The sequence below is a fragment of the Ambystoma mexicanum genome, chromosome 1p, assembly GCF_040938575.1.
Source record: "Ambystoma mexicanum isolate Mex_15411 chromosome 1p, UKY_AmexF1_1, whole genome shotgun sequence".
NCBI lineage: Eukaryota > Metazoa > Chordata > Amphibia > Caudata > Ambystomatidae > Ambystoma > Ambystoma mexicanum.
The window spans coordinates 1103952958-1103965713 of NC_090921.1; the positions used below are offsets into that span (position 1 = coordinate 1103952958).

A 12756-nucleotide genomic window follows, 5' to 3' on the forward strand; every position below is an offset into this window, starting at 1 on the left:
CCTTCCTCGAAGGTTCCGTCGACGAAGGTTCCGTCGACGTCGAGGTCTTCGACGCCGTTGTCGAAGGGACCTTCGACATACAGGTCTGTCGACTCGACGCCGGCCTCGACACCGGCGTCGACGCCGAGAAAAGTCACGATGACCACACATCCAGTGACGATTCCCAGGCCCTCGACGTCGTCGATATTGTCGAGTAAAATTCCAATTCTGTCGAGGTCCTCGAGGCCTCCACCTCTGTTTTCGATGCCACGCTCGAAGCCTTCGGCGTCGACGACATCGACGTTTTCGAGGCCAATAATGACAAGTTCAGCACCCTCTGCCTTGGAAATGGGATTTACTCCCTTTATTAATTCAGAACAATTGAGAAGTATATCCTCAATTTTAGAAGAGGGTGATCTGTCAGAACAAGATGAGTTACAGGGACCTGTAACCCCAGTTAGAGAGGAATTTTCCTCTGAAGAGCGCAGATTAAAGGATCTTCATGATTCTTTACATGAGGCAAGTGGTTTAGACACTTCCCCTGAGGTGGATTTTGCTAAACCAGACCCGTGGGAGCATGCTGAAACCCCCTACAGAGCCTTAATGGCCAGAATTACAGAGTTCATGGGGTGGTCTACACCTTCACAATCTTTCCAGCAAGATGACCTCACGGATATTCTTGACAAAGGCCCACAAGAGGATCCAGTGGTGCCCTTTCATAAAGCTCTTCAGAGAAAGATCATGACAAACTGGGAAACCCCAGATGTAATACCAGCAGTAAATAAAAAACTGTCTGCAAAGTACAGAGTATCTTCCACAGACCCAGAGTTCTTGTCTAAACATCCATCCCCAGAAAGTCTGGTGGTACAAGCAGCATCCTCTACCGACGTCAAGACGGCTTATCCTACTGTCCCACAGGACAGGGACGATAAAAAATATGACGCTATGGCTAAGAAAGTCTTTTCAGCATGTAGCATGGCGTTAAAGTCTGTTAATGCTACTTGCACCCTTGCTAGGTTCAGCCATACACTTTGGGAGTGTGCTTCTACAGCGGCTGACTGCATCCCGGAGGGAGAAGAAAGGGATGCGTTCCTGAATATTATACAGGACGGTAAAGACGCTATGTGCGAATCCCTCCAGACGGGCATTTATTCGGCTGACAGTATCAGCAGAGCAATGGCGGCAAGTACATCAATCAGGCGGTTCGCTTGGTTGAGAAAGTCGGGTTTTGCCCCAGATGTGCAAGCCAGGCTCTTGAACATGCCATTTGATGGCTCTTCTTTGTTCGGGAAAAAGGCGGATGACAGTTTAGAGAAACTGCAAACTTCAAAAGCAGCAGCAAAATCCCTAGGAGCTGCAATCCGTCAGACTCCTTTTCGTCCCACAGGAACCTCTGCGAGGGGCAAGTCCTTTCGCTTCTACTCCTCATTCGGAAGAGCTAGAGGACGACCGGCTCAAAGGGGTCAAAGAAGAACTACCCGAGGTGGACGGGGTAGATATTCTAAAGCCGCAGCAACAGCAGGTGCCTCTTTACCATCTGCATCTGCATCAGCCGCCCCAAAACCACTCTGAGGACTTCCCTCACAGGACACCTGTAGGAGGCAGGTTGACTCAACATCTGGCGGAATGGCAGGCTATCACGTCAGATGCTTGGGCATTGGAAACAGTTGCCCAAGGTTACTGCCTACCTTTCCTACGTATACCTCAGAGTCATCCACCGGGGATCAGCTCTCAGAAAGCTCCAGATCCGCTCCTCTTGCAGGAAATTATAGACCTGCTAGAGAAAGGTGCCATAGAACCGGTAACTGTAGCGGAGAGGAACAAGGGCTGGTACTCCCCTTACTTTCTCGTTCCAAAGAAAGACGGAGGACTGAGACCCATCTTGGACTTGCGAGAATTGAACAAATTCCTCAGGAAAGACAAATTCAAGATGGTCACTCTTTCTCAGATCCTCCAGGCCCTTCAGTTTCAGGACTGGTTGGTATCTCTGGACCTTCAGGACGCTTATTTCCATGTGCCTATCCATCTCAAACACAGGAAATACCTGAGGTTCGCAATTGGCAACTCTAACTATCAATTTCGAGTACTGCCTTTTGGGCTGACCTCCGCCCCAAGGGTCTTCACCAAGTTAATGTCGGTAGTGGCGGCAAGTCTAAGGAGGGAAGGGATTCACGTCTACCCCTACCTGGACGATTGGCTGATCAGGGCTGTTTCTCCGGAGCAAGCTCAGATCCAGCTAAATCACGTATGCTACTTCCTTCACAAGCTGGGCTTCTCCCACAATTTAAAGAAGTCTCAAATGATACCATCGCAGAGACCCCAGTTCATAGGAGCGATCCTGGATACTTCCCTGGGAAAAGCCTCGCCACCGGAGGTGAGGGCTCAAGATATTCTACAGATGGTTACCAAGTTCCAACTTGCCCAACGTCTCCCAGCTTTCGACTTTTTGAGGTTGCTAGGCCTCATGGCATCCTGCATTTTCCTTGTGCCAGAGGCTCGCCTGAGAATGAGATCCCTCCAGTGGGCACTGAGGACTCAGTGGTCACAATTCTCAGGGAGAATGACAGATCTTCTTCAGGTTCCCGGCAGGGTGGCTCGAGACCTTCAGTGGTGGGCCTGTCAGGAGAACATTCTGAAAGGAGAACAGTTTTGGCAACCCTGGCCGGAGATAACAGTAGTCACGGATGCCTCACTCACGGGGTGGGGAGCCCACGCCAACGACTTGCCCATCAGCGGTCGTTGGTCTCCATCGGAGTCCAGACTACACATCAACCTGTTAGAGCTGAGAGCCATCAAACTTGCGTTGAAGGCTTTCCTGCCAATTGTACAAGGGAAGAACGTCCTGATAATGACGGACAACACGGTGGCCATGCATTACCTCAACAAAAGAGGAGGCGTAGGATCACTACCCCTGTGCAGAGAGGCGATGCAGCTCTGGTTTTGGGCAATCCAAGAAGGAATCTCTCTATCGGCAGTTCACCTAGACGGAGAGAAGAACTTGACAGCGGACGCTCTGAGCAGGCAGAACACAGTCTCTCACGAGTGGGAGCTAGCTCAGGAAGTCCTTCAAGAGATCTTCGCCCTTTGGGGAACCCCTCAGGTAGATCTGTTCGCCACCAGCCTAAACAGGAAATGCGACCTGTTCTGCTCAAGGGAATTTCCTCCGAGAGGAGCTCTGGGAGACGCGTTCATAGTGGACTGGGAGTTTCCGCTTCTGTACGCGTTCCCACCGGTCCCTGTCATTCCTCAAATGATCAGGAGGTTGAGAAGATTTCGGCGAACCATGATCCTAATTGCCCCGGATTGGGCCAGGAGAACGTGCCATCTGCCCTCCATTTCGACTTCCTCTCAGAGAGAACCTACTCTCACAGAAGGGAGGTCAGGTTCTCCATCCAGACATCAAAACCCTCAACCTTCACGCTTGGCTTCTGAACGGCTGAGGTACAAGGATTGGGACCTCCCTGATGATGTTATGGAGGTGTTGCTTTCGGCAAGGAGACCAGCAACAAAGTCTTTATACCGCTGCCGTTGGAACAGATTTTGCAGCTGGTGTAGAGAACAGAATATCGACCCATTTTCATGTGGTACACCAATGGTTTTGTCCTTCCTACTATATTTGGCAAATTCAGGCTTTCAAGTTGGCACCATTAAGGGCTATCTCGCAGCGCTATCTATCTTTAAGCGTACTGCGGAGGAACCATCCTATTTCAAATTACCCTTGGTAATACAGTTTCTAAAGGGGTTAACCAATGTTTATCCCCCAAGACCATTCCAAGTTCCCCTATGGGATTTAAACTTAGTATTAACTTTCCTGATGGGGACACCTTTCGAACCTCTCCATTCTTGTTCGTTAAGATTCCTTACCCTTAAGACTGTTTTATTAATAGCACTTACATCTGCTAGAAGGGTGAGCGAATTACAAGCTCTTTCTTGTAAACCCCCTCATACAATCTTTCACAAAGACAAAGTTGTCCTGCAAGTGAAGCCTAATTTCCTCCCAAAAGTAGTCTCTGAATTCCATATCTCTCAGAAGATTATCCTACCATCTTTCTATCCTCCTCCTCACCCGGGGAAAGAGGAAGAGAGGTTACACAGACTAGACCCTAGGAGGGTTTTAAGTTTTTACATTAGTAGACTAGCCAGGATAAGACAGGCAGACCAGCTGTTTGTAGGCTACGCAGGTCACAAGCTGGGGTTACCAATAACTAAGCAGACTATTTCCAGATGGATCATTCTAGCCATTCTGGAATGTTATAAATTGGCAGGGAAAGAGCCCCCTCAAAACCTTAGGGCTCATTCGACCAGAGGTATTGCAGCTTCATCGGCCCTCAAAAGAGGCGTGCCGATTAAAGACATATGTGCGGCCGCTACATGGTCGTCTGTCCATACCTTTACACGTTTTTACAATCTGGATTCCTCCTCTAGTCAAGAGACTAGGTTTGGAAGGGCTGTACTGCATTCTATTCACCAATAGAAGACAGCGTGAAGTCAGTACTCCCTCCTCCGAATATAGAATACTGCTATGGGAGCCTATCTAAGATGAGGAATACGTCGGAGGACACAATCCCTTCGAAGAACAAGTTACTTCTTACCTTGTAACGTTCTTTCGACGGGATGTTCCTCCGACGTATTCCTCATCGACCCTCCCATCCATCCCCGCAGTTTTACTTCCCTTGTTGTTGCAGCTTACGCTCCTTCAGGGTGATTAGTCTAGTCCAAACAGTAATACTGTGGGCTACAAAACGGAACTGAGCAACGGACGCTGCGCGCGGCCTTTATAGGCAGGATGACGTCGAGCGTCGATACGGCGGCTGTCGAGGGTCATCGACTCGAGGGACGTCGACGCGCAGCGCCCTCTGGAGAAAAAATTTTCCGAGGCCAGCAGAGCTGGAAGGATATATCTAAGATGAGGAATACGCCGGAGGAACATCCCGTCGACAGAACGTTACAAGGTAAGAAGTAACTTGTTCGTTTGTGGGTTCTTTTAATATATGCTGTTCCAATCTTATGTAAAGTGATAGCAATTCCCATATTTTTCCATACTAGAAATTGAATTGGCTAATGGCTCCTGTGCTCTATGAAATATAAGCATCAAACTTAGTGATTCTTTTGCTATCCACCCAACAAGAGGCGCACTGTAGATTTTAACATCAAATGAGGAATGGTGTTCCCCTTTTTAAACACGCTAAGAACATACTAATATAACAGCGTGTATAAGCCATTTCTAAACGTGACTATTCCTGTTGTCATATACAAATTCCTTACCATGATTGTGTTCCGCTGTCCAAAGCGGAGTGACAGTCAAGTTACTGTGTTTTTGAAGTAAATAACATTATTGTACCACAAAAAGGGAACTTTAAAACCTGTACATGAAATGTTAACGTAGTTAGCACAAATCAGTTGTACTAATAACCTGTTCTTGTGAATTTGCAGTATTCATGCTTTTTTTTTAAAACCATGTTTTTGTCCTGTAGGTGTTGTCTTATCTGATGAAGTGTAATCAAGTATGACTCTACCTTTGCATGTTCCATTGGTCCCCTGAAGAAATCCCTGCATCAAACGAGTTTTTGTAAACTGGATGAAACTTGTCGGGCAGTTTTTATAATCAATTATGTTTTAACTTGCCATATTGGCGTTGATCGACACACTCTAGAATACATTACGAGTGTGTGAAGGCATATTAAAAAAATTGTGATTTTGAATTATTCCCTGTGTTTGGTGTGGTGGTCATCCTAGTTGTTGTCCTTGGTGGTGATGTTTTCATATACGTGTATAGTATTTTAGATGATCATTAAAGATGTATACTTTTGTATTTAGTGTGATATAATTTTTTGTCACACACTTACTTTTATCTAAGGGGAAGGTCTTTTTTTGTTTTATTGGTTTCCTTACTAGGGGTGACCTTTTTCGTCTATTTCCCTAGAGGCCCTCTTAATTATAGTTGCAACCATGTAGAAGCCTTATCCCTGCAAATGAAGTATGTTTCTGAATATGTTGCGTACCCGGCATGAGTGAATGTGAACCGGGGCTCAAACGTAACATTGTTTCTACAGCATGGCGTCTGGCATGGATAGTCCCCGTCGTCAGGCTGGGAATCCGCAGTAAAGAAAAAATCAGTTTCAGTTTTGTTTCTGAACTGTCTTTCTACTAATAACCAATCACTGGTCTCTGGGTCATACTGCCCCCAGCCAATGACTGCCCTCTACCTAAGCACCTCCTCTCGCAGCCATCTTCAAATTTTTACCGCATGTTCAAGTGTTGGGAGTCCTCGTGCTATAGCTCTCAAGCTTTTACTGCGTTTAGCGTTTTTTCAAAGCGTTTACTCTTATATTTTCAGTAAATAGAGCCTCAAGCTCCACCGATTCTTCTTCTGATTAACGGGGACCCTTTTTTGGAATTTTCTACACCCCTCAAGGGCATAATTTCGTCATGTTTCCACTTCTTGGAGGATTCCGGAAGATTTTAGGCCTACCTCGTGGACATGGCCCAGGACAAGGGAAGCATGACGCCTACTGGATCCAAGCTGTTCAGGAGCTGCCCTAGCTGCGGGCTTCAGAACGTCTTCAAGGAGTATGCGCACTCTCAGTGCCTCTACTGCCTTAACGAAGACAAAACGCATGTGGAGAAGGACTGTGTGTTTTGCAAGAATATGTCCGAATGGACGATGAAGGATCGCCGGATTCGACTCTGGCTGGTGAGAAGAAGAAATCTGAGCGGTCTTCTAAGACTTTTGAGGGCGCTCCAGCGACCCAACAAAAGGCTAAGCACGCAGGCACCAGGAGCGCCGAGCGGTCGGGCACCTCGGCTGCCAGGCAGGGCGCACTGTCACCGACGCCATCAACCACGAGGAAGTTGCAGAACCCGGGTAAGCTTCGGGAGAAGCCCCGGTCGATACCGACGGAGACAGCCGAGGGGGCGAGAGGTGGTGACCCCCCAAGGTGAAGGCCTCAGGCACGCCCAAGGTCGTGAAGGCTCTGATTCACCCAGCTTAGGCCTCGACCGAGGGAGTCGTAGTGGCCTTGGCGAAATATACAGAGGCTTCTGCAGTGGAGGTGACTTCAGGGGCTAGAGTTTCCTTGCCACCCAGGAGGGAATCGTCTTTTCTGCCTATCGAGAAGACCCCTGTGAATCCCCAGCAGGGAAAAGAAGGGGGGGGGGCACAGTAGCCATAACAGACTCGGATACCACCTCTGAAGATGAGTTGGCAAGTGTCCAAATGATCCTGGACAAGAAGTTTGAGGAATCCAAGGCCCATGACAGGGATCCCGACGAGGAGAGAGACGGGGGAGCTGATGAGGAAGATAGGGCTGCAGAGGATCCCACACCCCAACCGTCGGTCCCGTTGCAGCCGGTACCCGTACCACAGGACAATTCAGGAGCTATCTTGATGGCTATACAGACCCTGTGCGCGGAGATTATGACGAGGATGCTCTTGCCCCCCACCGAGGACCCAGCGGAGCCTGGTCCGTCGGTCTCTGCGGCGGCCAAGGGGGCGGCGGCATCTATCTCAACATCCCCACCGGACGGCGAGGGGAAGAAGCTGGACGCCATGGGACGAGTCATTTCGTCGGCAGCCATGACAATTAAAGCGGCCAACGCCCTCAATCGTGACTCGCTATGACAGGGAGCTGTGATTTAAGATCGCTCCCTTGCTGGACTGACTTCCGGACGACAAGCGGGCGGAGGCCCTGGAAATTGGAAATCCTACAGGAAGGCGAGGTGGCGTTATACCACGCATCACGGTGGCCACGGACATCTCCGACACCGGCTTTCTTCAGATGAGCAACAGAGTTTGCTTTCACTGGCGCGGTTGGCTCAAGGCCACCGACTTCTGCCAAGACGTGCAGACCAAGGTTCTGGACATGCCCTTCGACGGGAACCACCTGTTCGGCAAGACTGTGGACGAATCACTACAGGCCATCAAGGCGGACACCGAGACTCGGGCCTTGGGTGTTCTTCAACAACGACGGCCGTCATTTTGGAACGCCAGACGCAAGCAAGGTGCCTCCAAAGGATTCGGCGGCGGCTCCTCGTCGTACCACCAAGAAGCCCGCTCCTCGTCGCAGGAGGCCTACAGAGGACGCAACAAGATGGGGGGATCTCTTCGTTGTCGCCAAGGAGGCCAAGGCGGCAAAGCCCCGGCGAAGCAGGATTGAACCGACCGTGGGGTCGGGGCCCCCACCTGAGCACCCAGCGTGTGGAAGTCCATCTCCACCGACCTTTGGGTGCTGGATGCCTGCTCCCGCGGGCACGCCCTGGAATTTCAAAAGAGGTGCCCACGTATTCCACCCGTGGCCAGTAAGGAAAACCACGTCCCCCCAACTGCTACTGGAGGTTCGGGCGATGCTAAGAAAGGGGGCCATCAAACTCGTCCCAAAGAGGCTGCGGGGCTCTGGAGTACACTCTCGATACTTTCTCGTCCGAAAGAAGATCAGCGGTTGGCGACCCATCCTGGACCTTCATCGTCTAAACAAGTACATCAGGTCCTACAAGTTCTGGATGAGCTTGTGCTGGGACAGCTGGAGGAGGGCGACTTCCTATTGTGGCTAGACTTGGAGGATGCCTACTTCCACATCCCCATTCTAAAAGGACATCAAATTCCTGCGATTTGTGGTCCAAGGGCGACACTACCAGTTCAAGGCCCTGCCCCTCGCCACCCAGAGTGTTCACCAAGTGTCTAGCCCCAGTGGTGGCGCGGCTGCGCCTGCAGGGGATCCACGTCTACCCCTACCTGGACGATTGGCTCATCTGAGCAAAGTCAAAAGAGCTTGCCGTTGGTCACACAGCAAATACCGTCCAGCTGCTCACGGATCTGGGGTTCTCGATCAACTTCGCGAAATCCCACGTGGTACTGTCGCAAGTCGCCCTGTTCCTGGGAGCCAGGCTCGACACAGTGGCACGATTGGCTTCGCCGTCGGAGGAAAGGATGAAGGCCATCCTGGGCAGGGTTCAATGGCTGTTGACCCCGGACATGGCCAGGGTGAGGTCCGTCAAGTCCCTACTCGGCATGATGTCCTCTTGCATCTACCTCGTACCCCTATGCAGGCTGCGGATGCGACCTCTGCAACAGTTCCTCGACGCCCATTGGAGGCAAGCGACGGGCAGCTTCGAAGACAGGATACCACTCAACGAGACTTTCTGCCAAGCGATCCGATGGTGGGGCACCCGTGCGCATCTAGCGGCGTGTATGGACTTCCAGACCCCAGTGCATCAGGAAACGGTGACAACGGACGCCACCCTGGAGGGATGGGGAGCGCACACCGGAGATCTCCATGCAAGAGGCCTTTGGCTCCCATAGGAGAGGTCACTACACATCAATGTCCTGGAGCTCTGAGCCGTGTTCTGGGCCCTGAGGTCGATCCTCCCATCCCTCAAGTACAAGGTGGTAAGGGTCCTCACCGACAACACCACCACAATGTTCTACATCCGGAAGCAAGAAGGCACCAGATCCCCAACCCTGTCCAAGGAAGCACAGGATCTGTGGCACTGGGCTGTCGCCCATGGGATGTTTGTGGTACCATTTCATCTGGCAGGGATAAAAAACATCACCGACTCACTCAGCAGGGAGCTATTCTCGTGCCACAAGTGGGAGCTGCGACAGGATCAAGTGGATCTCCTATTCCGACGATGGGGCAATCCCCAGATCGGCCTATTCGCAACGGCGGTGAACACCAAGTGCCAGAGGTTCGCCAGCAGGTTACCCCAGCCGGGGAGTATGGGAGATGCCTTCTCATTCCCCCGGGACGGCCTGTTCCTGTATGCATTCCCGCCGTTGCTTCTGCATCTCATCAATCAACTCAGACGGTCCCGATGCAGGATGATCCTCATTGCACCGGCGTGGCCGAGGCAGATTTGGTTCCCGGACCTTCTGGACATGTCAGCGTCCCCCCCAGTCAAACTGTCGTTGGACGCGGATCTTCTCGCTAGAGAAGGAGACGCCATCCTCCACCAGGACCCGGGGTCGCTGAACCTGCAGGCCTGGCTCCTGCAGCACTAGAATTTGGAGGATACGATATCCCAGCGGACTGCAAGGAGGTGCTTGCAAAGGCCAGGGCGCCTTCTACTCTCAAGTGCTATGGACACAAATGGAAGAGGTTCTCTCTCTGGTGCCGTGCTCAGAAGATTAACCCTTTGCGTATTACGGTCCCTCGAGTACTGCCGTACTTGCTATCGCTGGCCAAGACGGTGCTGATGCATGCCTCCATCAAGATCCATCTGGCGGCTATCTCCTGCTACACCAGAACTCTGGGGCGGTCTTCCCTATGGTTCCATCGCCTGGTGAAGGAGTTCATGAAGGGACTGTTCCGGTCGTTCCTGCTGGTGAAGGCTGCGGCCCCGGCGTGGGAGCTCAACGTGGTGCTGTCCAGGCTCACGGGGCCTCCATTTGAGCCTCTGCATTCGGCACTGTTGAAGTTCCTGTCGTGGAAGACAGCATTTCTTGTGGCCATCACCACCGCATGACGAGTGGGAGAGATCCAGGCCCTCTCCTGTAAACCTCCATACCTGACATTCCACGCGAAGAGGGTGGTGCTGAGGACGCACCCTTCCTTTATGCCCAAGGTGCTGTCTGACTTCCACCTCAACGAGCCCTTGGTGTTACTTGTTTTCTTCCCGTCGCCGTCGTCGCCGGCTGAGAGGACTTTGCACTCGCTGGATGTGGCTAGAGCGCTGAAGTTCTACCTGGACTCCACAAAGACACCACAGCTGTTTGTGAACTTTGGAACTGTGAACCAGGGGAAGGCCCTCTCAAAGTCCTCCATTTCCAGATTGCTCTTAGGCTGCATCATGCACTGTCACCGGTTGGCAAACCAACTGTTGCCCGGCCGTCCGATAGCCCATTTGACCAGAGCGATCGCTGCTACCACGGCGTTCCTGTCTGGTGTGCCCCTGCTCGACATCTGCAGGGCTGCTACGTGGAGGTCGACGCACACCTTCACGAGAATTTACTGCGTCGACCGGGATTCCAGGGAGGAGTGCAGAGTCGGCCAAGCAGTGCTGCGCAACCTGTTCGCTTGAGATGAGCCTGGTGATGAGGTAAGAGATGCTTAATGTTGAGTTGTTGTAATGTTTAATATGGAGCCTTGCCACCTCCCGTGGTTGTGCATGTGTGTACTGCTATGTATTCTTATATTCATAAGCATGTGAATCCATGCCAGACCACATGCTGGAGAAGGAACAAGTTACTTACCTGTAACTGTTGTTCTCCAGCATGGGTCTGGCATGGATTCACATGCGAACCCTCCCGCCTACCCCTCTCGGGTCTACTGCCACTTTACGTGCTACCAAATCTGAAGATGGCTGTCATTGGATGGGGGCAGTATGACCCAGAGACCAGTGATTGGTTATTAGTAGAAAGACAGTTCAGAAACAAAACTGAAACTGATTTTTTTTCTTTACCGAGGATTCCCAGCCTGACGACGGGGAATATTCATGAGCATGTGAATCCATGCCAGACCCATGCTGAAGAACAATTATTACAGGTAAGTAACTTGTTCCTTCTGATACTTGTGGAATCTGCTTAGATCACATGCTGTGCATAGGCCGACATCTAGTGGAAGCTGCAGAGTATTCGTTTGTTTTTTGAAACTTGAAAAGGGACGTCGAACAGGTTGTGCCAGTAATACTATCTCTAGTGTGACGTCCCCTGTACCCATGATACCTCAAGCGTGTAGGACCCTCACATCGTTTACTTCTGCCATACTAGTCGGACGCATGTTGCGGGGTTCCTTCGGGCTTAGCCGTTTATAGTTAACAATTAGCGTTAATACTTCCCCTTTCACTTCTAGCGTACGCCGAAGATTGACGCAGGTGAAGATCGAGGAAGTCAGCCGTGGAGAACTGCCACAACGGACTTCAGGCCTTGGAAGGCCTCTGGCCTCGGTCCTCTACAGTAGGGAGAGTGGGGGCTGGTAATACAGGCTTCTTTCCCACCTTTTTGTACATATACCCGTCTGCTGCCATTTTGTAACATATGGAGAGTTCTCCGTTCAAATTCTGCCCTAAGCGTAACAGGAAGTTTCCCTGGGTGGATAAGCACAATACGTGTGTGATGCTGGAAATGCATCAGAGGGACAGGGCCTCTGAATCCTTGTCCTTTACTGCTTTTTATCGTGTGTTCTATCATGTTTTCTGCCCAGGAGTCCATGTGGGACTCCTGGCAGTGCAGCTCTCTTTTGGTTTGGTGAACAGACCCATGGCATACCCTTATGGCACCCATGGGTAGGGGTACAACCCTGTGCCCCTAGTGTATGTTTTTGGGCACCTGTGGGTGGCCCACAGAGCAGGGTATGGGCTGGTGGCAGCTCCATGCTGAATTTGACAGGTGCTCTGGGTGTCCTCCATTTTGGGATACCCAGGCCCTGCCATTGGGATCAGTTGATTCCTGATAGGAAACAAGATGGCCCATGTGGCCTCTTGCTTTCTATTGCCTGTTACCTTGTTTTCCCAAAGTCCTGGGAAGCCCTGACTCTGTCCCTTCCCCCTGACTGGCTGTTGGGTGGAAGTTCCATATATGGTGTTGTTGTGAAGGCCCAGCTAGACTGACTGGAGCCTTCCGAGTGACTGTATGTTGTGGGTACCTCCTGTGGGTGGGACCTGTGTGAATGGAGTGTGTGACCAATATACACTCCTTGTTGTGGTTGTCTGGTTTCTGGCATGAGAGACAAAGACTGAGACAGCCCTGCCCGAAACTGGCCTGAATGCAGTGTGTAGTGTTGAATGGCTGGGTACTTGTCCCAATCCACATTCCTTATTGTGAGTGTCTGAAAGGGAGGAGTG

General features: G+C 51.1%; 1 protein-coding gene across 3 annotated transcripts in view; it reads left to right on the forward strand.

Annotated features, from left to right (window-relative positions):
- Positions 1 to 12756, forward strand: part of HASPIN (histone H3 associated protein kinase) — a 734185-nt gene that overhangs the window by 669575 nt on the left and 51854 nt on the right. The window contains exon 18 of one of the 3 annotated variants that reach the window (XM_069604711.1): positions 5454 to 5584. The exons of the other annotated variants lie outside the window; for them this stretch is intronic. Within the exon in view, the coding sequence (XP_069460812.1) occupies positions 5454 to 5479 (26 nt within the window). The 3' untranslated portion in view covers positions 5480 to 5584. Of the gene's footprint in view, positions 1 to 5453; positions 5585 to 12756 lie in introns of those variants that run through there. 3 annotated transcript variants of the gene reach the window in all.